Source organism: Grampus griseus (assembly GCF_964374135.1).
Source record: "Grampus griseus genome assembly, chromosome: 16".
Taxonomy (NCBI): Eukaryota; Metazoa; Chordata; class Mammalia; order Artiodactyla; family Delphinidae; genus Grampus; species Grampus griseus.
This window is the reverse complement of record NC_139010.1, coordinates 79,284,323-79,310,469: the sequence shown is the minus strand read 5'-3', so window position 1 is coordinate 79,310,469 and position 26,147 is coordinate 79,284,323. Positions and strand designations below refer to the sequence as shown.

The 26,147-nt window shown below is 40.9% G+C and overlaps 2 protein-coding genes across 9 annotated transcripts in view; one reads left to right on the top strand and one right to left on the bottom strand.

Moving 5' to 3' along the window:
* CTBP2 (C-terminal binding protein 2) overlaps positions 1-5,153 on the top strand; it is a gene marked incomplete at its 5' end in the record, with an annotated part of 161,083 nt that extends 155,930 nt beyond the window's left edge. For 5 of the 6 annotated variants that reach the window (XM_082673405.1, XM_082673406.1, XM_082673407.1 and 2 more), the window contains 5 exons: positions 1,021-1,235; positions 1,713-1,843; positions 2,369-2,496; positions 2,910-3,027; positions 4,966-5,153. In XM_082673405.1, coding sequence (XP_082529531.1) covers positions 1,021-1,235; positions 1,713-1,843; positions 2,369-2,496; positions 2,910-3,027; positions 4,966-5,146 — 773 coding nt within the window. In that variant the 3' untranslated portion in view covers positions 5,147-5,153. Of the gene's footprint in view, positions 1-1,020; positions 1,236-1,712; positions 1,853-2,368; positions 2,497-2,909; positions 3,028-4,965 lie in introns of all 6 variants that reach the window. The other variant, XM_082673404.1, reaches the window with a different exon arrangement.
* Positions 5,154-7,180: 2,027 nt separating this feature from the next.
* The window catches only part of ZRANB1 (zinc finger RANBP2-type containing 1), a 68,654-nt gene continuing 49,687 nt past the window's right edge, over positions 7,181-26,147 (bottom strand). Inside the window, exons 5-12 of one of the 3 annotated variants that reach the window (XM_082673411.1) lie at positions 25,571-25,724; positions 23,333-23,404; positions 20,870-21,068; positions 13,160-13,280; positions 11,507-11,636; positions 11,172-11,401; positions 9,757-10,001; positions 7,181-7,274 (exon numbers count right to left, since the gene is read on the bottom strand). In XM_082673411.1, the coding sequence (XP_082529537.1) occupies positions 9,783-10,001; positions 11,172-11,401; positions 11,507-11,636; positions 13,160-13,280; positions 20,870-21,068; positions 23,333-23,404; positions 25,571-25,724 (1,125 nt within the window). In that variant the 3' untranslated portion in view covers positions 7,181-7,274; positions 9,757-9,782. Of the gene's footprint in view, positions 7,275-9,756; positions 10,002-11,171; positions 11,402-11,506; positions 11,637-13,159; positions 13,281-20,869; positions 21,069-23,332; positions 23,405-25,570; positions 25,725-26,147 lie in introns of those variants that run through there. The other 2 variants (XM_082673412.1, XM_082673413.1) reach the window with 2 other exon arrangements.

Below are 26,147 nucleotides of genomic sequence, written 5' to 3'. Positions count from 1 at the left end.
CACGGGCGACCCCGCAGCTGTCCCTCCTGATCAGAACGGCCTTATCAGAGCTTTGCCTCCAGACCATGGCGGTGGTGGAACTGCCGCCCATTTGGATTGCAGTTTCAGCAGGAGGCGGTGGCGGTCCGCCACCCCACTGCCCTCCCACGGGCTTCCCTTCTTCCTCCTGCACATTTGAGTAATGGTTTTCGAGCCAGATTTATTCTGTGCTCTCCCCAAATCAGCTCCTCCAGGTATCATTCACACCATTTTGTGTTCAAGCTGAAAACTGCTCTAGGAAGCAAGAGGTGCCGTCTATGGGGGTCAGCGGGTTTGCGCAAATGACGGCCACTCAGGAGTCAGGGAAGCCTTCGCGTCCTGTTAGGCGACGTTGCTGTCTAACTTGCTGGAGGCCTGACCCACGCTCCACGTGTGCTCAGAGCCCCACCTCTCAACCAGAGCGCTTCCCCACATCCATCGGTGCTCAGGCCAGACTGCAGTGGTCAGTTTCGATCACTGTTCATGAGCAAACCTGGTGGCAGTTACACAAGAGAACAGTCCCTGTTCGACACTGAGTACGATAAAGAGATGAAGCTCAGGTTAAGAAGCCCACTGTGTCAGCAAACAAGTGGGGGAAAGAGAAATACGAAGGAGATGATACCGGTGATGGTTGGGAGCCGGCACGTGGAGTTCCCTAGATTGTTCTCTCTAGTTATGTCTATGTTTGAAAATGTGCCTAATAGGAACCTGAAAACAAAACAACTACTCTGGTAGCAAGTACAGGTGATAAGCGCTGCCCTGCTCACCCAGAAGCGTTGGCCCGGCTCCGGCCCCAGTGACCTGGGGAGAAGTGCTGGCCTCAGGTGGCACCAAGCCCTGGGCGTTCGGTTCTCCCAGCACCACCACAGACTGGGTCCAACTGCCAGAAGTGCTGGAGGCAGCAGAGCTGCGGCTGGGCACCACGCAAGGTCCCCGCCTCGGGACGAGCGTCGGCAGGAGGCGCGGGGGCCTCGCTCACCTGGACGCTCTCTTTCTGCACAGGTCGCACGGGGCAGGCGGTTGCCGTTCGAGCCAAGGCCTTTGGATTCAGCGTCATATTTTATGACCCCTACTTGCAGGATGGGATAGAGCGGTCCCTGGGCGTGCAGAGGGTCTACACCCTGCAGGACTTACTGTATCAGAGCGACTGCGTCTCCTTGCACTGTAATCTCAACGAACATAACCACCACCTCATCAATGACTTTACTATAAAGCAGGTAAATTGAAATAAATGGCCTCAGACCCTGGAAACGTCTGTCAAAACCAAAGGGGGAATGGGAAACGGTCCAGTGGACACACCAGTGAGCGGAGAAGAAAGTCCCCCGAGGCATCAGCAAGGAGCTGGGCGGGGCCCCCTCCGTGAGATGGGCCGTGGTGAGCGGGGAGGGGCAGGACCCGGCCCAGGACCCAGCTCTGACCAGGCCTGGCCTCCAAGACAGCCAGTTGACAGGTCACGGCTCCCGCTGCCCCAGCTTGCAGCCCTCTCTCTCGGGGTCAGCGGGAGCGGCCCCCCCCGGCCCCCCGCTGTCACCGAGGCTCTGCGCTCCCTTCCCCCGCAGCCGCTGCGCGCGCATCAAACACCCAGACCCACTACCATCCACTGCCGCGGCTCCCTTCTTCAAACCTGGGTGCAGGCTCCTCCCAAGGCGGCAGCGGCGGCACCCCGTTTACCAGCTTTTCCCTCCCCCTCGCAGATGAGGCAAGGAGCATTCCTAGTGAACGCGGCCCGCGGCGGACTGGTGGATGAGAAAGCCTTAGCCCAAGCCCTCAAGGAAGGCAGGATACGAGGGGCGGCCCTCGACGTGCACGAATCGGAGCCTTTCAGGCAGGTTTGGTAGCTCAGGGCTCGCACAGGAACTCGCAGGAGCCCCACTGTGACCTCGGGGCAGCTTCCCAGACGGGTCCTGGGTGGGCACCTGGAGACCAGGTTTACAGCCTCTGCTCTTCTAAGGTCTGTGCTGTATTCTCACCAAGTATAAAAGGGCCAGAAGTTCCCCCAAAGATGATCAGAAAGGGGACAGGCAGGAAGACAAATGGCGGTGAAGAGCAGGCTTTCCCCGTACTCTGGATTGCTCTGGTTGGAGGCAGGCTAGTCGGCCCTCCCTAGAATTGTCCCTTCTTTCCGAGTCCCTCGTGATGCCTGACGCTAATTAGTTTTATGAGTATGTTCTTACACTCCCAACCCTTAGGAAACAGACTGCAGAATCCCCCCCCCCCCCCAGCCCCGTGGTTTTATCTGTGTGGCTAGCATTCCACACGGCCAAGGGCTCCCTTTTGACGAGCAGGGCGGGGAGTGAGAGTGACGTGCGTTGTTTTCCTCATCTGCTGTGTTTTTTGTATACTCATCTAGCTTTGCTCAGGGTCCCCTGAAGGACGCACCGAATCTCATTTGTACACCCCACACGGCCTGGTACAGTGAGCAAGCCTCCCTGGAGATGAGGGAGGCGGCCGCCACCGAGATCCGCCGGGCCATCACAGGTGAGCCCTCCGCCACGCTGGCTGCCTCCAATCCCAGTGACGGACACGCGGAAGGGGGCATGGGGCTTTGCTGCTGGCAGAGGTGGTCTCTAGGCATCAAGTTGAAGAAATTCGGAATGAGTTGGGCCCCGTTTCTTTCAGGGGAAACCAATTCCCTTTTGTATTAGCCAGTGCAAGTCTCGCAAACCTGGAAGGGGAGGGAGCCCCAGGGGGAGCCGTGGGCAGCTCCCTTCTGTTTGGCTGGAGCCCAGTGTGGTTCAGGCCCTGGAACAAGTCATATGTTGTGGAAATACAAGGGCCGGCCCTTCCTATCAAAGAGTAAGAGACTTGCATTGTAGCTTGTCCTCGCATAACATTTAAGTCACTGTGACCTTGAAAAATACATATGATTACTTTTAATCATCTTATTCCAGGTCGCATCCCAGAGAGCTTAAGAAACTGTGTGAACAAGGAATTCTTTGTCACAACAGCTCCCTGGTCAGTAATAGATCAGCAAGCAATTCATCCAGAGCTCAATGGTGCCACATACAGGTGAGGAGAGGAATGGGCTGAGCCCTGCTCCCTGGGGGAGGGCGGAGACGGGGGACCTGGGGACGTTAAGCCAACCTGAGCGCTAGTAAGAATTACACACTGTCCCCTCCTCTCAGTTCTTCCATTCCTCATTTCCGTGGAACAAACATAGTTTGGGGACAGAGCCGAGAACTGGAATTCCTATTTTAAAGGGGGTGCGGGGTACGGGTGGGTTGTGCATTCCCCAGCGGGTCTGAATCACTGTTCATTCCGAAGCCACTTGAAAACCAGAGGGTTTCTAGGTGAAAAGGTACAGAAAAGGTCATCAAGGAAGAGGGCCTGATTTTGTTTTCTAACTTGAACTTTCTGTCCAAGGAGAGCATTCTGGCCAAAGCCCAGTCCATTTGACGGGCGGGGTGGGGGGGGTGTCTTTGTTTCTCCGTGAAGCAGGAAGTTTGACCCCAGGGGCACGTGACAGTGACAGAGTTTGGGTGGGACTGAGGCAAGAGAGCTTGCACTGGGGACACGAGCCAGGACCCTTGGAAGGGACCAGGGGTTTTGTCTGTGGTAGTTTTCCATGGTTCTCTTCCCCCAGCATGGCCGGTTGCAGGGAAATAGCTCCTCCCCCATAAAGGAGAGAAGCTGCAGCGTGGAATGCCAGAAGGGACCTTTTGTTCTGCTTACTCTGACCCAGGACTGCCCCACCTTGGCAGTACTGGGCCAGATGGCCCGTGCATTATAGGATGTATAGTGGCAGCCTTGGCCCCCACCCGCTAGAAGCCGATAGCACCTCCCACTCCCAACGGTGACAACTAAAAACGCCCCCCAGACACTGCCCGAGATCCCTGGTTTTGAACCACTGCTCTAGGGGGCGATTAAATATAGTCTGTGTAAAAGGACCCACACATGGAAGCTCCTACTCTGGGCAAGGAAGCCAAGCGGTTTCTTCCCAAGTCACGTGGCTTTGTTTGCACGCAGCACGTTCTATTAAAGGCCCACTTGCGTTTTACCCTCATAAGCATTTTCAAGCATCACTTGGGCCCAGCCCAGCACCAGATTGGATTCCCCTGTTTGTCCATGTTGGTGGCCTACCCTTTAAGGGCCACGTCCTAATTATTCCTCTAGACAGAGCAAGGCTCCTTGGCCCCTTGGAAAACTGCTTGTGCTGGAGGGTTGCAGCTCACAGGGTCCTGTTCATCAGAGTCCTCCTGGACAGTCCCTGACCAGCGTCACTGTAACAGGCCGAGACCCCGTCCCCTTTACCGCAAGTGTGAAGGGTTTGATAACTTGGAGAGGAAGACTAATTCTAAAGCCCCTGCTTCATAAGTATGTTTTGTCCTCAGTGTTTAAATACACGAGTCACACCTGCGCATAATGTCCATGTGCTCGGGCGTGCGCGCGCACACAGCCATTCCTGTGCCTGCAGGATAAGATGAGGCCACGTTCAGATGCCCTCCAGGTACCCTCAGAGGGCAGGCATCCTGCCCATCACCAGCTCACCATCTCCCCTGCTGCTGCCCTGTCCCCACCCACATCTCAGGTTACGGGAGCCGGTAACTAACCAGCCTAGGAAGTCACACTTCGCAAGCGTACTTCATGCCCTCTGTTAGGAAATCATTAAAGCCTTTGATATAACTGATGAATACTTTCTAACGCAGCCGGAAAACTTGGAATTTATTTTGTCCGAAACGTTTTACAAATGCGACATGGTTTCCCCACACACGATTAATTAGTATAGTCTATTGCTGTTGCCTAAAAGCTACAAAATTAGTGCTTTGATTGGACTAACTAGGCTTTGTTGTTTATGAATTAGATGTCCATGTTTAACTTTACCATGTAGACTTCTCCTTGCTTTGGAGGTAGGAGGTATGACAACCCATCCCATAAACAGAGCAAGAGCTTGGCAGCTTCTGGGGCCTGAACTTAACCGGCCCTTTCTCTTGTGCCCGCCCTCCCTAGATACCCGCCAGGCATCGTGGGCGTGGCTCCGGGAGGACTTCCTGCAGCCATGGAAGGGATCATCCCGGGAGGCATCCCGGTAACCCACAACCTCCCCACGGTGGCACACCCTTCCCAAGCTCCCTCTCCCAACCAGCCCACAAAACACGGGGACAGTCGAGAGCACCCCAACGAGCAATAGCAGAGAGTGACGGAAGGTAACCATTCAGATACACCTGGGACCAAGAGACAGTGAAAAATAGATGAACTAAGAGAAAAGGAATCTGACAGTCTTTTTAACTGATTCTGGACATACGCATCATTGACGTTGCAGTGTTAAAACTACAAAGGAGCTCGAAGCCGAGACGTGGGAAAACTGAAGATGTCGTCTGCTTGTGGAAGCGCTGAAAAAGACTAGGACGTGATTTATTAACGACCAACTTCTGTTATTGTGTGTTAAGTTTTTCATCTGTCCATCAAATCACAAAGAATAAATAGATCTTTTTCCTTTATCAGTCCCTTGGACACAGCAGGTCCTGAACACCTTGCTCTAGAATGTTGCATCAGGAGTTCCAAACATCAAAATAAAAAATATTAAGAGGAAATCCCCATCCTATGACTCTAGTCCCTTCGGTCCACGGGGGCTGGTTACCTCTTTTGCTAATAGGAAGATTAAATTACTACAAAATGGGGAGAAAACTGTTTGCCTGTGTTAGACAACCGCGAGCATAGGATTGAAGACAGTACAGGCTCCTGTACAGAGAAGTCTCTCCCATCTGAACTGCATACTGAGCGGGCAAGTTGGTTGTGAGTTCAGTAAAAACCCTCTGATGATGCAAAAAAAAAAAAAAAAAAAAAAGTATTAAGTTTCACAAGCTGTTTGTACTCAAATATATTTTCTCAGTTTCAGATCCTCAGCTATTTTATTGAGTGGAAAGTCTTGAACTGAAAGGGTTCAAGAAGAATAATGTTGCATTTCCTTATGTCTCAGGAAACACTTTTTATGGTAACTTGTCAGATTGTCTATGAACAAACCCACTTTTTTAGACATTGATAAAGTCTTCTTTTCTTCACGTGATATTTTATACAAGAACACTTCAGGTGTGTTATTAGATGTGACTGATTTTAACAAATCCTATTAGATTTGTATCAACTAGTTACATGTTATATTCATAGTCTTTTGTGAATCATCGCCTTTTTGTTTAAAAGATGGCCTATTTTGAGCCTTTGTATAGGTACATTCCTGTTTTTGTGACAAAAAAACCTTTAAAACTGTCCCAAACAGAAAAATAATGGCTATCAGAAATATGTTTTGTTTTAGTGTGAGTTACCGTTACTGTATTTGTTTATTGTAAAGGTGGACATTTAGCGTTCAGTGCAGTTTTCAATAAAAAGTAATAAAAATTTCTGTTAAGCTCTGAAATTCAAGTACAACTCACCAGTGTAAAAGTTCTCTCCTTGAGATGTTTAAAGGCAACTGCATTTTCAATTAGCCAGTTTCCCAACTCTTGTTATTCCGAGGGTCAAAGATTTACAGTACTTTTCTGTCATCTACCTATTCCATAACCAGACGCAAGAATGTTGATAATTACTTCATGTGATAGTTTAATTGAAAAAAATCAAAACTTCACATAAGTCCATCCTTATCAAATCATGCCATCCCTAAGATGAAATAGTGGGTTAGAACTAAGTCAATTCAAGAAACAAAATTGGTCAAGTTTTAGAATTTTGATTTTAATTTACCCAAAAGCAAAATTATCTGGCTCAAGCATTAATGCAGGAAGGGAGGTGAATCTCAAAAAAAAAATTTTTTAATGATATTTACAAAGAAATGTTGCAAATTAATTAACATCAGCCATTTCCATAGGTTAGGAACTTTCCATTGATTTTATGGGTCTTCCTTCTCAAATAGCATTAAACCCCTTACTACTAGCAGTATCTGCAAATGTCAGTCATGTCCAACAATTCCAGGTACCGAACTCCTTTTCAGCCGCCTCCCCCCACCCTTTCCCATTTAAAAAAAGAAGTCATGACAACTTAAAGCATCAAACCTCCTCACTCATTTTAAGGTGGTGGTCCCATCCCAACTCTCCCATGAAAAATTACACTGAAACCACCTGACACGGATAGAGAGACCCTGGACAGAGATAAAGCAAATGGTTACTGACCTATCACTCCGGGGAGCAAAGTGGCAGCTCAAGATCATCTTCACGACCACTTGTCAAACAGGCAATCAGTGAGGGGGTGACGTATGCACAAAAAGGAGACCCCCAACCGACTATGCACAGCAATAGTCCCTTAACACAGACTAAGTCTGTGACACGATGAGCCTAAAAACCAAAAACATAAAAAGGTCCAAATCCATGGTGTGCTTGGGTTTTGACAGAAAACACCGCACTGTATTCTCCCTAGAAAAAGAACCATAAAGTCCATACAGTTAAAGGTATTACTGTCTGGAGTCAACCAAAAGACATACAATATCTGTCACCCTGCCATATATAATCTGAGAAAGGACTGCAAACTCTATCTTGGGACAACAGTTATGGCTGTTTGATAGTTCAAGAGCTTAACATAGCATTGATTCACCAAAATGTTGGCCTTTACCAGCCAATCTGCTGTGAAAACCATTTAAAGCCCCATCCCTGTCTGGAGCCTAAGAAATGGAGTCATATATATATATATATAATTCTTTCCCACAGGGAAGAATGCTGTACCTGTTAAACTAGATGTGGTCAGGGTCACTGATCTATAAATAAATAAATAAAGAGGCACCTCAGGGGACACACCACGCAGCAAACACAACACACGGAGGCTAAGGCTAAAGACCGAGCCTGCAGTTTTCTGAACAGTACTGACTGTAATGTAGACCGTAGCAACTAGATGCTTTTCCCTCAAACATTTCTCTTCGGATTCTTCAACTGGGAGAGCAGTTTTTGCTTAACAGCAACTAGAACAGGATGTCTGGCCACTAAAGAATTCTCTCCCTATATATGGAGAAAAGTTTATAGGGATGCTGTGCTATGTAATTAGAATGGCAGCCTTCTAAAAAATTAATTCTGTCCAAAATGAAAGCAAACCGTAGAGTCAATTTGTAAGAAAACATTAACCATTTGAAACAGTAACATACACATTACATCAAAATTCATTCATATGGAATCAAATTGCAAATATTTTTCCTGCAAGTTGTAGCATGCAGCAAAAGCGATCATCCTGGGAACACGTTTCAAGGAGTGTTCAGAGAGGGAACAAAGAACTAGAGAGATGACATCTCATAGGTAATTTTCTATTTTCAGTATTCCAGCATCAAATCTGAGGTTGTGCACATTTCAATAGCATCTAAACAGAACTTAGAAGAAAACAAGAAGTAAATATTTCAAGGTTTTCACAGCCTTTTCATCAAAGGGAAGGAAAAGTGTGAGTGAGTGAGTGAGTGAGTGAGTGAGTGAGTGTGTGTGTGTGTGTGTGTGTGTGTGTGTGTGTGTGTGTGTGTGTGTGTAGGGCTTGCCAAATTCCTTGCCACATCAATAGTCTACAAAGTGCTTACCAGGACACTAAGTCTTTTTGTGTTCCTGAGATAGGTCTGAAATTTTTACCCAGTTTTGAATGTATACCTGAAGTGGTCAAATAATACTTTTTGTAGAAAGTTTTCCTACCTAAGATTATAGTCTTAACTTTAAATAAGAATGGCCACAATTAACCAACATGCAAAAATTCTCAGACTACTCACTGAGAAATTCATTATACAATGCATTTACCACCTTACTGCGTTCTTAAATCTTTATTCTATACTGAACTGATATTCCCAATTAGCCCAAGCAAAGGCATGCCTTTCTAACACAATTTGCTTAAAGCAGAGTTGATGATAAAAGACAGTTAAGAATCCACAGACTCTATGCATGGCAACCTGGGAGAGTATAACATTGTCAACAGAGTCAAGTGGGCGAATTTCACACAATTCATTCAGTTACATACAAGTGGGCCGGCTCCCCCGAGCACTCCCCCGCCAGCACTCCCCTCACTTACATCCACCGAATAACTATTCACAAAGAGACTGCTGCCCAGAGTCTGGTAGAAGAAGCCCCATCTTAAGGGCACTCTTCCAAACAAATAAATACCTGAACACTGAAAAGGGGCATTATCAGAAACTTTTAAAAAGACAAAATAATAGAAACCAAAACCCTTTCCAAAACAAGGGAACGATGTCTATGCAAAGTTCACTCAATAAAAAATCCTTACTTTTCTTACAGTTTGTTCCTTAAAGATTTTATTTTATTTTATTGGGCACAACAGGAACTAAATTATTAATAAAAATAAAAGCTTGTTTTTATGTTTTGCTGTGGGTAATTTGTACAAAAAGTTTCCAAATCTCTAACGAGCTCTAGTGAGATATAATGTAAAACGGATCTTTTAAGATGCAAGTAGAATGCCAGGTTCTACTTAAAAAAGAATTATCTCAAAGGAACAAAGAGTGATCTGCCATGTGCTTTTGGAGGTGCCCATGCTGGAAAAAACTTCTCAATAATATGAAGATGCTGGTACAACTTTTCCTATTACACAACTTCTTACACAACCACATGCGTTACATTTATAGACAGATTTACAATTTGAAAGGAAAAAAGTTCTGTCTTAATAAAATTCATTTTTTACAAACTGTAGTCCAAAGTTCTGTCTCCTCACAGCAGATGCATCATCTCCACGGGGTGTGGATCAGAAAAACCCTTCCAAGCAGATCCTGCCAGATCTGCTTCATTCCATGCCGTGCACTCTGCCTGGAGCACCGCAGCAGCGTGGAGGTCACTACAGAGCTGGTACCTTGCTCTTCTGCTCTTTGATTATTTTCATTCATCTTCATCATCTTCGTCTTCCTCCCCATCAGACAGGGATGTACAAGGCCGGATCTGTCGGTAGCGGTCAAGCCATTTTTCTACCATTTGCGTGACCAGAGGGTGATTTCGCCGCCGGGAGCTCTTCTGCATGGCCACGAGAACTCCTCCCTCAGTCACACAGCAGTCCAGCCACTCCCTGAGCAGCTTTTCTTGCTGTTCCTCATTACCTAGCTTTTAGAGGAATGTGAAGAAGAGGGAAAATAACACAACAGATCACAGACTTGACAGGAAAAATTTAACAGAAACCTACAGCTGGTATGATTAATGAAAAAGGCCAGAGCAACGAAGTGTTTCAACATGGTTTCCACCTCTCATCAATTTTATGTTTAAAACCCAGTTTCCTGTGGTTAAATAGAAAAAAAATCTATGGGAAAATTCACAGAAAAACCTAGAGGGAAGAATAGCCTAGTAATAAGTTAATTTGTTTGATATAATAGCAAAAAGCAAATGTTATCTAATAAGCTGATCCTTGCAGCTTCAAACAGAACAAGGTAAGTTTACTCAGAAAGTTATGTATATAGGCTCAAGGAACAAAAATTATCTGAACTTTTTTCTTAATATCATGGTTATAAAAAGTTTATAATTATTACTAGTATATGAAATAAAAGACCAATAATTTTATAAGAATTTGGGCTGGAGCACTCTTTTACACATTCTCGCCACCTCCCCTGCCTGGCGTGCACCACCTGCTCCCCCGCAGCTCCAGTGACCTCCCACCTGCTCCTGTTCCCACCACTGCCCAGGTATCGAGTCTCAACGGAGTTGCCAGTATTCCTCTTCTGGGCAAACTGGCTGTTGGCTCCCCAGCTTACCCAGAATAAAGCCAAAGATTTAAAAGACCGTTGATGACCCCATGCCACCCCTTAACCTCTCAGCCTCGTCTCTCCCCGCTTGCCCAATCCCCACAAACCACACTGGCTTGAACTTCCCTCTACCTACAACTCTCTTCCCCCAGATTCTGCAAGACTCCTTCCTCTTTCAGGTCTCAATTCAGGCGTCACCTCCTCAGTGATGCCTTACCTTGGGCCCCCGGTGGCCCCCTCATCCCCCCCTTTCCCCCTCACCCCATCTTTTTATCTCCTCAGCACTCAGCACTACCTGAGGGCTAGGACTTTGGTCTTCACTGCTTTATCTCTGCAGAACACATCCTACACAGCAATTCTGAAAAGATAAATTTCAAAGTCTGTCTGACCAGGATTTATAGAAAGTGACAATTACTACGACCTAGTTCAAAATTGTAAGTGGTAGTACAGATAATACCGCACCTGAAAGACACACTAGGCTGGGTTCTGGTACAGTGCTGCTACTTTAAGTAATTAATACAAGAAACAGGCTTCTTACCTCCTGAGCAGAAAGGAAGTGCACATGGAGTAACTTCCTTTCACTGTCAACCAGAGGCAGAAATGTAATGGTGACATCGTCATCGGTGTTCAGGTTAGCACCAGCACCTCGGTTACCATAGCCATCATTTTCCATGGCAACCAAAGCAGAGAAGTGGCCCCTTGTATAGCCCAGAGCAATCGGACTTTTCCAACAAAAACTCTGTTCCCACAACAAAGGCAAATACACACCTGGAAAGAGGGAAGAAAGTCACAATGAGATTTTCAGGATGTGACTGCAATGTGCATTAAAATAATAAACAAGAAAGCTCCAAAATACTCATGATAATGGCTTACCTTGAAACCGAGTATATCCCAAAGTTTCTCCCCGGAAACTTTTATAATATTTTACTCCATAAACTATAATTGGTCGTCTAAGAATATGTGCAAGTACAAAAATGTGGGTCTGTTCCAAACTTGCTCCAGGCTGTACAGAACAAAATAAAAGAAAGCAAATTCTCTTTAAAACATTTATTACCACCCCGGAAAACTGATGTGTATAACACAATGCTACCCTCCTTCATTATTACACTACCTCAATTCATTTAAAAAATATAGTAATACTACTGTCCAACTATAGAGTTTGATTCCTCAAATAGCAAAGTCCAATAAAAGAAATCTGCAAAGTTTATGTACAGGTATCCTTCATTATCCAAACTCAAGAACTGAACAGATTTGTTTGAATACTGATTTCAGAAACAAGAGATTCAGACAGCAAAGGAAGCTTGATTTATATAACTGCCTTCTGGTTAAGTTACTTGTGAAAGTACTACCTACAACAAGGTCCACCCAAAGTAAAAAGAACTTCGTTATTTCACACAAACATAAATGGCTGCAAATGGCTGCATCACCTAAGGCAAGAATATGCAACAGGTCTCCCTTCCCCCCATAATGATTCTGACAGCACCTTTACAGGAGGTACATGTCTCAGATGTAAAACAGTCACTGTGAACCCTGCCCAAATGACCCAAAGACAGAAGGTACTTCCCTCAGAGGGTACTAATGAATTATGATGCTTTCTGCAAAGAAAAGAAGTGGTTTGTTGTGCATATATTTGAAGTTTATAGTTAAGTATATTAATATGCTTCATAAAATAAAACTAGCATGAGTGTGAGGGACAGCCCTACACAATACATCTATAAAAGTTCATTCCCAAGTTAGTTAATCATTCCTGTCCATGGCACCTTCTCCTTGGCCTACGTCACGTGGACGGAGGCTCCTCACCTGGGGAGCCTTGTGAAGATCACAACTTGATCCTCAGGGGCCTGGCAGCTCAGCATCAGCACCCACCACTAGCACAGAGATCTTGGGGAAGTGTCCCCTCGGACACAGAACGGGAGCTAACCCGTAGGTAGGTAAAACAGGCATAAAGCCACCACTTCTTAAAATTTTTAATTTATTATTTTTTAAAATTTTTATTGGAGTATAGTTGATTTACAATGTTGTGTTAGTTTCTGCTGTACAGCAATGAGAATTGTTATACATATACCTATATCCACTCTTTTTTAGATTCTTTTCCCATATAGGTCATTACAGAGTATTGAGTAGAGTTCCCTGTGCTACACAGTAGGTCCTTATTAGCTATCTATTTTATATATAATAGCGTGTATATGTCAATCCCAAAAAGTCACCTGAGAGGACAATATAACTGAAGAGTAATCTGAGGAAATATTTAAGAGGTTAGAATCACCAAGTACAACTTTTATTTGGACAGTTTTTTAATCACTTAATATAAGAAACATGTTGCCCTCTCTGTGCTGCAGCGAGGACTTGCCTACGGTCCCAGAGCTGATAAACAGCAGTCACTAGAACCCAAGTCACCTGCTGCCAAGTCAAGCGCTCTTCCCTTCATGCCACACTGCCTCCAACATGGTCTTAGTGTAAACCAAGGCATTTAGACCAGCTGCCTCACTTTTCTCATAGGAGCAACATGCCCTGAAGCATTCTTACCTGACTAGCAAGAGAGAGTATAAATGCCCAGTCTTCTTGCCACTGTTCTTCTCTCAAGGAAAAATGTAAACCAAAGCTCTGAGAATACCAGGACTCCCAATCTTTCCAACGTGTATAAAACCTAAAAGCAACAGAGTAAAACAGAAGCCTTTCTATAAACAGTTCATTTAATGTTCCGATCATTTATTTAATGTAGTCTTTAAGCAATTCAAATGCAGAGATTAATAATTAATTTTACCTGGCTTGCAGTATATTTTTCCAATTAAAAATGCCTCCTTTCTGCTAGCAGACATCTTTTAACATATCCTCAGACATAATCTGATTCACCACCCACCAAATTTTCATCAAAACTACGAACACTAGTGATGAGAACGGTTGATTTCAATTGTCTACTATTGGTTTACGAATAAAAACTAAAAACACTCAAAATCATCTGAGAGGTTGGATAAAAATCAAAGACACTACATTTCTCCATTAATGAATAGTTATCCACTACTTGGTCACAGACTAGAAATAGCCCATGTGTTTATAAGAATATCAAAATCACTTCCTTGAGATTTCATTCATTAAATAAAATTATTTGATTATCACATGACAATTGAAATAAAAAATCACTGTAACTACAAGAACAATCCCTTCTTCATGCTTAATACCTGTTTAAATACTTCGGCCTAATAAATTATGAAGACTAAAAATCAAACTAGGCCACTGGTAGACTGAATTACTAAAAGCAAAACATTCCTTTTCTTTAGATCAAGTATACAAATAAAGCCGGATATAATTATGCTCAAAACTGTGATCCACTGTCTTACAAAACAAACCAGCAAAGACCTCTGAAGACATTTAACCTGTTTGTAACATTACATTCCTCTCACATGTAGTGAACTATCAGAAATCCCCAATACTTTTATGTATTTGAATTCTAGGTAAAAGAATCAAAAGATCAGAAAACATTCTTTTGCTGTTGTTGAAATGTTAAGGTATTAAATGTCTTAGTGTCACACGTTTCTTTAGAGTAACTTAATGCAGGGCTCCGTGAAAAGTAAATTAATATATTTTAGATTTTAAAAAGAATGTTACGGAGGCTTAACTCTTGTTTGATTAGAAAAAAAACTTTTCTATGCCAGAGAACCATAGGTTTTCTCTTTTTAAATCAGGAATGTAAGTTTCAATGCCAAATGTTTAAAAATAAAATATGGATATTCCTCTTTTAAAATACCTAAGATACACAGAAATATATTTCAATGCACCAATGACAAAATACATTGTTTTAATAAATTCGAGGAAAAATATCATGAAACACAGAAAGTTGCTGCAGTTAAGAAATTTCTTGGTTGCTGCCTAGGATCGTTTTATTGAATGAGACACCTAAATGTGCCAGAAATCAAATGATGACTTCACTCAAAACTCAAGAAGACTGCAGAAAAAGGCTGTTCAAAATATATTTTAAAAATAAGCATGTTCAAATAATCACACCCACCACACAAAGACCTAAACACTCAAGCTACCTGGCTCACTGAGAACAGACAAGCAAACCAAATCCAGGAATACGAGGCCAAGCAGGACAGCAAGTTTGGCTTTAACACTGAGAAGTCACTTCGGGGCTTCCCTGGTGGTGCAGTGATTAAGAATCTGCCTGCCAATGCAGGAGACACGGGTTTGAGCCCTGATCCAGGAAGATCCCACATGCCACAGAGCAACTAAGCCTGTGCACCACAACTACTGAGCCTGTGCTCTAGAGCCCGCGTGCCACAACTAATGAAGCCCGTAGCCCCCGCTCGCCACAACTAGAGAATGTCCACGAGCAGCAACGAAGAACCAATGCAGCCAAAAATAAATAAATTTATTTTTAAAAAAATCAATTCCACATTCATGGATGAATTCCACATTCAGTGCAATCTCTATCAAAATCTCAGAGGACTTTTCTGCAGAAGCTAGAACCTAAAATTTATCTAGAAATCCAAAGAATTCAGAATAGCAAAAAGAATCTTGAAAGAAGTAGTACAAAGTTGGAAGACTTATACTCCAGATTTCAAAACCTACCACAAAGCTACAATCATCAAGAAAGTCTAATGTCAGCATAAGGACAGACATACATATCAACAGGAAAAAATTGAGAGTCCAGAAATAAACTTTTACTTTTAAGGTAAAATACTTTTTGACAGAAGTACCAAGGCATTTGAATGGGAAAAAAAAATAAACAGTACTGGGACAACTGGATATCCATGCAAAACAGATGATTTTAGATCTTTACCTCACACCTTCAATAAAAATTAGCTCAAAATGGGTCACAGACTTTAAATGTAAAAGCTAAAACTATGGAATTCCTAAGTGAAAACACAGGAATAAAACTTTAAAATTTTAAATTTAAAAACTGTAAACAACTATAATAAGTATGCTAAGGGATCTAATGGAAAAAGAGAGCATGCAAGAACAGATGGGCAATGTAAGAAGAGAGATGGAAATCCTAAGAAAGAGCCAAAATGAAATGCTAGAGATCAAAAACGCCAACAGAAATGAAGAACATTTTTGATAGGCTTATAGTGGACTGGATACAGCTAAGCAAAGAACCTCATGAAGATACATCAATACAAACCTCCAAATCTAAAAAGCAAATATAACACACATAGAAAAAAAAAGTGAATTTCAAATAACCATGGGACAACTACAAAAGGTATAACATACAAATGTCAATAATAGAGGGAGAAAAAAGAAAGTAACGGAAGAAATATTTGAAACAATGACTGAGAACCTCACCAAATTAATGTCAGACACCATACCACAGATCCAGGAAGCTCAGAGAACACCAAGAAGGAAAAATGCCAGAAACACTACACCTAGGCATATCATATTCAAACAACAGAAAATTAAAGAAAAAGGTCCTGAAAGAAGACAGAATATAAAAAACACCTACCTGGGACTTCCCTGGTGGTGCAGTGGTTAAGAATCTTCCTGGCAATGCAGGGAACACAGGTTCAAGCCCTGATCCAGGAAGATCCCACATGCCACAGAGCAACTAAGCCTGTGCACCACAACTACTGAGCCTAAGCTCTAGAGCCCATGAGTCAGAACCACTGAGCCCGTGTGCTACAACTACTGAAGCCCGTGTGCCTAGAGTTCGTGCTCCACAAAAGAAAAGCCACTGCAATGAGAAACCTGCACAATGCAATGAAGAGTAGCTCCCGCTCGCCACAACTAGAGAAAGCCCACGCACAGCAACGCAGCCAAAAGTAAATAAATAAATAAATTTATTTTTAAAAACCCAAAAAACACCTGCCTATGCAGAAACAAAAGATAAGAATTATATCCGACTTCTCAGAAACCATGCAAGCAAGAAGAGAATGAAGTGAAATATTTTAAAAGTTGAGACAAAAAAAACACCAACCTAGAATTCTATATCCTGTGAAATGATCCTTCAAAAGTAAAAAAGCAATAAAGTCTTTCTCAAACAAACAAAAATGGAGGGAATTTGTTGCCAGAGACCCGGTTCACAAGAAATGTTAAAAGAAGTTCTTTAGAAAGAAGGAAAATAACATAGATCAAAAATTTTGATCTACATAAAAAAAGAAAGAGCATTAAGAAATAAATTGAAGATAAAATTAAAACTTTTATTTTTTATTCTTAATTGATCTAACAGATAATAGTTTATTCAAAATAATATTTGATTATGCATACTTATGTATATATATATAGTGTGTGTGTATGAACGTGCGAGCGTGTGTGCAGGTATGCGCTTATGTATGCTTACATATAAGTGAAATGAATGACAATAAAGATACAAGGGACAGAAAGGAGGAATTAGGATTATTTTGTTATTATGAGGTAATGACACAACCCATGAAGTGGTACAGTTTTATTTGAAAGCGGACTTGGATTATTTGTAAAAATATACTGCAAACTCTAGGGCAACCACTAATAAAAGTTAAAAAAATAAGTATAACTGATATGCTAAGAAAGTAGAGAAAATAGAATCATAAAATGCTCAACTAAAAACATGAAAGACAGGGGCTTCTCTGGTGGCGCAGTGGTTGAAAGTCCACCTGCCGATGCAGGGGACACGGGTTCGTGCCCCGGGTCCGGGAGGATCCCACATGCCGCAGAGCGGCTGGGCCCGTGAGCCATGGCCGCTGAGTCTGTGCTCCGCAACAGGACAGGCCACAACAGTGAGAAGCCCAAGTACCGCAAAAAAAAAAACCGAAAGAAAAAGAGTGAAAGACAAAAACAGGAACAAAGAACAGGGCAACAAATAGAAAACAGTTACAAACATGGAAGTTATGAATCCAACTATATCAATAATCACTTTGAATGTCAATGATCTAAATGTAATAATGCTGACAACATCAAATGCTGGCAAGGATATGGAGCAACAGGAATTCTCATTCATTGCTGGTGGGAATGCATAACAGTATTGCTACCTTGGAAGATTGATTGGCAGTTTCTCACAAAACTAAACACATACTCTTATTAGATAATCCAGCTATTATGAACTTTGGTGTTTACCCAAAGGAACTGAAAATCTATGAACACACAAAACCCTGCATATGGAAGTTCACAGCAGCTTTATTCATAACTGCCAAAACTTGCAAGCAAAGTGTCCTTCAGAATGGATAAAATTCATCCAGACAATGAAGTACTTTTCAGCATTACAAAGAAATGAGCTATGTAAGCCATGAAAAAACAGAGGAACCCTAAATGCACATTACGAAGTGAAAGCAGCTGATCTGAAATGGCTACATATTATATGACTCCAACCACATGACAGTGTGGAAAAGGCAAAAACAACAGAGACAGTAAAAAGACCAGTGGCTGCCAGAGTTAGGCAGGAGGAAAGGATGCAGTGGCAGAGCACAGAGGATTTTGGGGCATTGAAAATACTCTCTCTGATACTATAATTGTAATCCTCTGTTAAATACTATCTATATAATGGTGGACACATGTCATTACACATTTGTCCAAAATCGCAGAATGTATACTAAGATGAACCCTAATGTGAGCTATGGACTTTCGGTGATAAGAATATTGTCAGTCAGTGTCGGTTCATCACTTGTCACAAACATACCACTTTGTGGGGGATGTTTGTAATGGGCAGTTATGCGTGGGGGGACATGGCAAACAACGGTGCCTTCCTTTCCATTGTGCTGTGAACTAAAACTGCTCTCAACCAATTAAGGTCTAAAAATGTATACAGAGAGGCACAACAATAAGTTATCCAAAGCTGATACTTCTAAAAGAACTGATTTTTCACTGATTTTTTCCCCCTATTTATATTAATTACTCCCATTTGGCTCTCTATTTGGATTGACATATCAATCAAAGGCAAGTACAATATTCCATCTTGAGCACTTGAGCCGGATCAAATCATAGGCACCCAACAGAAGAGCACGGCTACCACCACAAAAAAAATGTCCTATCTTTAAGTGATAGGAGGAAGGGTTTAAATAAAAGAAAATTACTTTCTCAGTTCTCATTTAGATATTTTATGACTTAAAAAAAGTCTCATCCCACCTGACTTGGATTATGAGCAAAGGAAACCCTAGCAAAAAGCTGATTTAAAAGGAGACTGCACAAGTGATATACTGGCTGCTCCTCTCCTGACCTAGGACAGGGCCCTCTCATTCTACCTTCTAATAGTCATATAAGAGCCCAGTCAACAAACTTGTCACAACTCAAAATAGTCAACAATTTAATCGTTATTCAGTAAGGCTAATATATTTGACCCACATCACTGATGCCTTGAATCTACGGCAACAATGCTTCCTCTCTCCTCATTTGATACTCTTCATCCCCTCTCCACCCCAAGATAGTGAAAGGGATGTCTATGTGATCACTACAATCCTTGCAGCTCCCTATGCCTTAACTGTAAAACATCAGGTGAAGACCCTGTATGGCAGGGACTGGAGGAGGTGGCACCAAGGCACTCTTTACTGTAGAAAGCCCGTTCATACGCCAGCGAAGCATCCTTTTAGAACCAAGGCCTCCACTACCAAACGACCTGCCACAACAGCACTTACCAGTGGCTGCACTCATACAACCTAGGTCCTTCTCACTCTCAATAGCCATCTAGCCCATTTTCCACCTCAGATTATGGCAATCTTTTTCTTTTTCCCCCTACTTTCACATTAGACTTTTGAGACTTCAAATGACTCAAAACTAGAATTTCAGTCCTAATACAAATATAAGCGACAACTCCAATCCAGAAGATTACCTACTGCCAGCTTTGAGAAACGGGTAGCATAAAGTTCCCAAACTATTAATAGCCACCAATGTCTTTTTCTTTTTAAAGCCCTCACAGCTAGGAAAAGTAGATATCACCTGCTGAAATTTACAGTACACTTTCAACCTTACAACAGGGTCAGAATATTACTGTCAGAGGAAAGGCTAGAGCTGCCTTTTAAAAAGGACTTATAAAATGGTAGACTTACCAAGGTCCAGATCTAGTTTCCAGGCTGAGCAGCTAGACCTCATCCACACCCAGAGGACAGATCTATCTTTCTAAGGGCAGAGTCACATTAACTAAACCTACAAGGCAAACCTGTAAAACCACAATATCCAAAACGACTCATCCCCTCGGTGAGGGCAGGCCCACACAAACAGCCAACTCATCATTAGGGTGTTTGTTGTTTGATGAGCACGTAATCCAATCTAGAGGTCAGACAGACTGAACATTTAATGACATCAGGCTCACCAGGCCTGATGAATCCGCATCACAAAAGGAATGGTATTGCCCACACTACCAGATCAATCCAGAGCAATCACCCTCCACTAAAAGGCACGAAGTCCTCTCCCCTGGACAAGGGCTGAATGTCTAAACCATCAGTTCTGAATGACACATTCTTTCTTTAGCTATCCAATCAGGTTACCATCTGAATTTACAGTTCAAGACTAGTCATATACTTGATTGACTACTGGATGTTTTTTAAAAAAAGGATATTTTTGAGACAAGCTGAAAGTGTGATTTGGACTGTATGCTAGATAACTGAGTCAATGTTGATTTTCTTAGATGTGGTAATGAGGATGTGGTTGGGTAGGAGAATATCCTTGTTCTTAAAAGATGCATGCTGAAATACTGAAGGGTAAAGCACCAGGATGCCTACAACTAACTGGCAAAGGGGAGTGTTTAGGTACACAGAGATGGAGCACCTTGGCAAAATGTTAACAATTAACAACTGGCCAATCCAATGAAGGAGATGTTGGGATCCCTTGCACTGATTTTTTTTTTTTTAACTTTTCTGTGGATTTGAAAATTTGCAAAATAAAACATGGTCTTAAGACTACCTGTCTCAGGAAGAAAAACTCGTAATACACAATCAATATAATCTCTTAAAGTTGAACAGAAATACGAAATCAAAGCTACTTTAAAATATGAGCACCGGAGCTGACCAAGACACGAAATACAGCGTACGTGTAGTTTAAAATTTTCCACTAGCCACACTAAAAATAAATAAACAGGTGAAACCAGAAAACTAAAAGATGAGCAAAGACCTTTCTATATTTAAGACACTCCTACAGCTTCCAATGTTTCTATTTTAAAGCTTAGCAAAAAGATATAAAAACCACTGAGATGTTCAAAGTGTCTCAGTGCCGAAAAACCAAAGGTTTTTCCCCCTAGCTTCCACAGAAAATATAACAGACAAAAAGTATCCCACCACTGTAAGGAAATGATTCAGCCAGTGCACTCCTGGATTCAAAAAGGGAAGGATGTCAGCTCACCAATGTGAACAGTCATGTAGGCTGTCATGCAGGGCTTTCCGAAGCACCGAGTCCTTGTCATAAATGCCCCAGGTAGCTTGTAGTACTGAATCAAGTAAGCAGTCTCCTGCAGTCCGGTTCCAAAGTGCATACAGTCGACTGTCCAAACGTGTAGCCAATTCCAAGGACCAGTTTATAATTGGAGATTCTTCTTCTAACTCTATATGAAGAATTTAAATAACATGTTCATATAAAACATTAATAAAGGAAATTGAAGATGATTCAAAGAAATGGGAAGATATCCCACGCTCTTGGATGGGAAGAATTACTATTGCTAAAATGGCCACACTACCCGAGCAATCTACAGATTTAACACAATCCCTATCAAGTTACCCATGACATTTTTCACAGAACTAAAACAAATAATCCTAAAATTTACATGGAACCATAAAAGACCCAGGATTGCCAAAGCAATCCTGAGGAAAAAGAATAAAGCAGGAGGTCTAACCTTCCCAAACTTCACACAATTACTACACTAATCAAAACAGCATGGTATTGGCACAAAAACAGACATATGGATCAATGGAACAGACAGAAAGTCCAGAAATAAACCCACACACCTATGGGCAATTAATCTTCAACAAAGGAAGCAAGAACATACAACGGGAAAAAGACAGTCTCTTCAGCAAGTAGTGTTGGGAAAGTTGGACAGATGCATGTAATAAAGTTAGAACACACTCTCACACCACACAAAAATAAACTCAAAATGACTTAAAAGACTCAAATACAAGACATCACACCATAAAACTTTTAGAAAACGACACAGGCAAAACATTTTCCTTAGGTCAGTCTCCCAAAGCAATAGAAATAAAAACAAAAATAAACAAATGGGACCTAATCAAATTTACAAGCTTTTACACAGCAAAGGAAACCATAAACAAAACAAAAAAACAACCTATGGAATGGGAGAAAATATTTGCAAATGATTTGACTGACAAGGGCTTAATTTCCAAAATATACAAACAGCTCATACAACTCAACAACAGAAAAACAAACAACCCAATTGAAAAATGGGCAGAAGACCTAAACAGACATTTCACCAAAGATATACACATGGCCAACAGGCACATGAAAAGGTGCTCAACATCACTAATTACTGGAGAAATGCAAATCAAAACTAGAATGAGATACCACCTCACACTGGTCAGAGTGGCCATTATTAAAAAGTCTACAAATAACAAATGCTGGCGAGGATGTGGAGAAAAGGGAACCCTGCTATACTGTTGGTGGAAATGTAAGCTGGTACAGCCATTATGGAGAACAGTATGGAGATTCCTCAAAAAACTAAAAATAGAGTTGCCATATGATCCAGCAATCCCACCCCTGGACACATATCCGGACAAAACTATAATTCAAAAAGATAAATGCTCCCCTATGTTCAAAGCAGCACTACTCACAACAGCCAAGACATGGAAACAACCTAAATGTCCATCAACAGATGAATGGATAAAAAGATGTGGTACAATGGAATACAACTCAGCCATAAAAAAGAATGAAATAATGTCATTTGCAGCAACATAGATGGGCCTAGAGATTATCATACTAAGTGAAGTAAGTTAGAAAGAGAAATACAAATACCATATGATACCACTTATACGTGGAATCTAAAATACGACACAAATGAACTTATCTACAAAACAGAAACAGACTCACAGACACAGAGAACAGACTTGTGGTTGCTAATGGGGAAGGGGGGGGTGGGAGTTTGGGGTAAGCAGATGCAAACTAGTATATACAGGATGGATAGATAACAAGGTCCTACTGTATAGCACAGGGAACTATATTCAATATCCTGTGATAAACCATAATGGAAAAGAACATAAAAAAGAATGTATGTATAACTGAATCACTTTGTTGTACAGCAGAAATTAACACAATATTGTAAATCAACTATACTTCAATATAAATAATAAATAAAATGTTCATTTTCATGCTTCTGCAATTAAGAAATATTCAGTGGAAGAACCTATTCTCTAGAAGTTAATAGATTTAGTATGTAATTTACTAATAAATTTATTTACTAATAAATTCTGATCAATTGAAATATAAACCTTTGAGTAGTTGAAACACCTTAAGGCTCTAGAATAATCACCTTAAGGCTCTAGAATAATTTACTCCATTTTTAAATTCTTCATGATTTATTTTCTAAAAATTTTTAATATGAAAATACACTCATTCTAGAATAGGAAACAGATAACCAAGGTTTAAAAATGTTTATACCTTTATTCACTCTACCACAGTTAAGAGCTATGAATGAGCACTTCTAACAGCACAATACAACACTGTTCTTAAGGACTTTACATTTTCAATTTAAAGTAGAAATAAACTATGTTGACCATACACCAAACTATTCCAAACCTGACAAAGCAAAAAGTTTATTGAAATCAATAAAAGATAAATTATACTCATTAATTCCATGCTTACCTTTTTGAACATCTCTATCAAGCACCTCATCAAATAATTTTTCTTGGACTGTTGGAGGCAAGTCTTCAATATCTACAAAGAAAAACCAGATTTAAAAAATCTTTATATGTATCATAACTGAAAAAATTCGATGCCAGCATCTAACAGTAACCTCCTCTAAAATAACTGCCTTTCCACCGAAGGCTGTCGAATAGCTTCTTTTAAAAAACATGCATGTATCTCGTGTGTGTGTGTGTATGAGGTATAAAATATTTCCTTTCTGTACTTCATTATCAAAACTGTGATCTATCTACAAACAATAAAAAGAAAATCATTTGGACCACTAATTATATACAGCTATTATCAAAACAACAAGAGATAACAAATGTTGACAAGAATGTGGAGAAAAGGGAACCCTTGTGCGCCAGTGGTGGGAATGTAAACTGGTGCAGTCACTATGGAAAACAGTATGAAGTATCCTCAAAAACTATCATATGATCCGGCAATCTCACTTCTGGGTACACAGCCAAAGGATATGACAACAGGGTATCGAAAAGGTATTTGTACCCATGTTGGTTGCAGCATTACTCGCAATAGCCAATATATGAAAACAACCTGAGTGTCTATCAATGGGTGAATAAATAAAGTAGATGTGATATATCTATACAAAGCAGTATTATTAAGCCATGAGAAAGAAGAAAATCATGCCATTTGCAACATACAGAAGGACCTTGGAGACATTATGCTAAGTGAAATAAGCTCAACAGAGAAAGACCAATATTGTATGGTATTACTTACATATGGGATCTTAAAAAAAAAAGTCAAACTCATAGAAACAGAGAGTAGAAAAGCAGCTGCCAGGGGCAAGGCAGGAAGGGATTAGGGAGAAATTGCTAAAAGAGTACAAACGATAAACCATAAAATGAAGACAGCTAGGATTAAATGCAAAACATAGTAACAATAGTCAGTAACGCTGTATTGTACAATAGAAATTCACTAAGACAACAAAACCTAATGTTCTCACCCAAAATATAAATAAATAGATAGATAAATAAATGTGAGGTGATGAATGTGTTAATTAACTAGATGGGGGGAATCTAGTTAATTAACAGTTAACTTTCACAATGTATAAATCAAATCACCACAAAGTACACTTTAAATATTTTACAATTTTCTATGTCAATGATAATTTAATAAAGTTGAAATAAAAGAAAAAAGAACAGAGCTATCTAATATTCGAGTTAAAATGACAACAACAACAAACAAACAAATTTTTGTCTGTTCTCTTTCCCCCACACTCTCAACCTCTGCTCAGGACTGTGATTTTCAGACTTCAGAATCTCCTTATACAAGTTACTGAGCCATTCACTTTGGCACGCAGATTTCTGTTTTCCTCACCTTCTCAAATTCTCTATGCTCTCTGTTCAGTTTACTAATTGAGTAGTCTAGAGTAAGAAGCATTACCCTTACAAAAATGTTTTAACCTTAGAACTATTTTCAACTTAAAATCTAATCATCACTTGAAGTACTAAGTTTAAATATACAGAGTGCATTTCAAATGAAATTTATCTGATTTTTAAAAGCTTAGTTGTTATTTTCTACCATTTTGTAAATACCTCTGTTCACATCTCAATATAAAAAAAGCTCAAAACACTCAAAACCAAAATATAAGTTTTATTTAGAACCTTTTGGTGTTTACTGCATTTATTCAATGCCAACTGACAAAAAACAGCCTGGAAGACATTTCCACTTGTCATGGAACTGCAAAATAAAAGTTGCTTCACAAATATAGTAGAAATTAACGTAGTAAGTGAAGAAAGTAATGACACTTTCAAAAGAATGCCAGTATCTTTGACTCAAATAACTTGACTCTACCCATCAAAAACCCATGTTCTGATCTTATCTCCTAATATCAGGTAACCAATAGTTATCTATGAAAAGAAAAAGAAAAAAAGCAGACTGATAATATTCTAAAATAAAAACAAAGAGAAAAATAAATGGATAAAACAGACTTTTTAAAATATCTGAGGCCCACAAAGAAGTCACTTATTATCAGCTGCTGTCTTCCTATCAGCTCTAAGGCATTAGTTTATAAATGGCCCTTGTACTGGTCACTTCCAGTAAAACAGGGTAATCAAGTAATTTAAGATCCACATATAGTAGCTAAGTTATCTGTTTTCTAACAGAAACATTTTCATTCAGACATTAAAAAATTATAATAAAGTTTAAATTTATTTTCACACAGAGATTTGGAGTTACCTGCTGGCAACGTAAATGTTACAAGGTCAGTTAGGAAATAGCAAGCAAAATCCCCCTTTCTCTGATGAAGAGAGGCAGCTATCTCACGCCGGATTTGCTCTGTCAGTTCAGGACACACCATTGCTGGAATACACTTTGCGGCTTGTTGAGACACCTTAAATACAAAAGAAACTTTCCTCTACATCTCATTTATCATCAGTGGAAGCAGAAAACAATAGTGTATAAAGGAAATTACCAAAAATTCCCAGTAACTCAAGGTGTTTTTGTTTTTGTTTTAAATATATGAGGTACTGGGTGTTATTTCCTCAATAGTGTAAGTATATATCAGTACAACTTCCCTGGAAAACAGTGATAAAAATGTTTTACCCTCTCAACTCAGCAGTTCTACTTTCTAGTGGAGTTTATCCCAAGGAAATACACAAAGATGCATATAAAAATTTATGTAAAATGGAGTTGTTCGCAAACGTTCATCATAGGAGGGGGAGGGAGGACAAAAAACAAAGTAAGAATAACCATCATGCCCCTAATAAAAACATTCTTATTAAAAAACAGGGAATTCTAGCTCACAGAGAAAGAG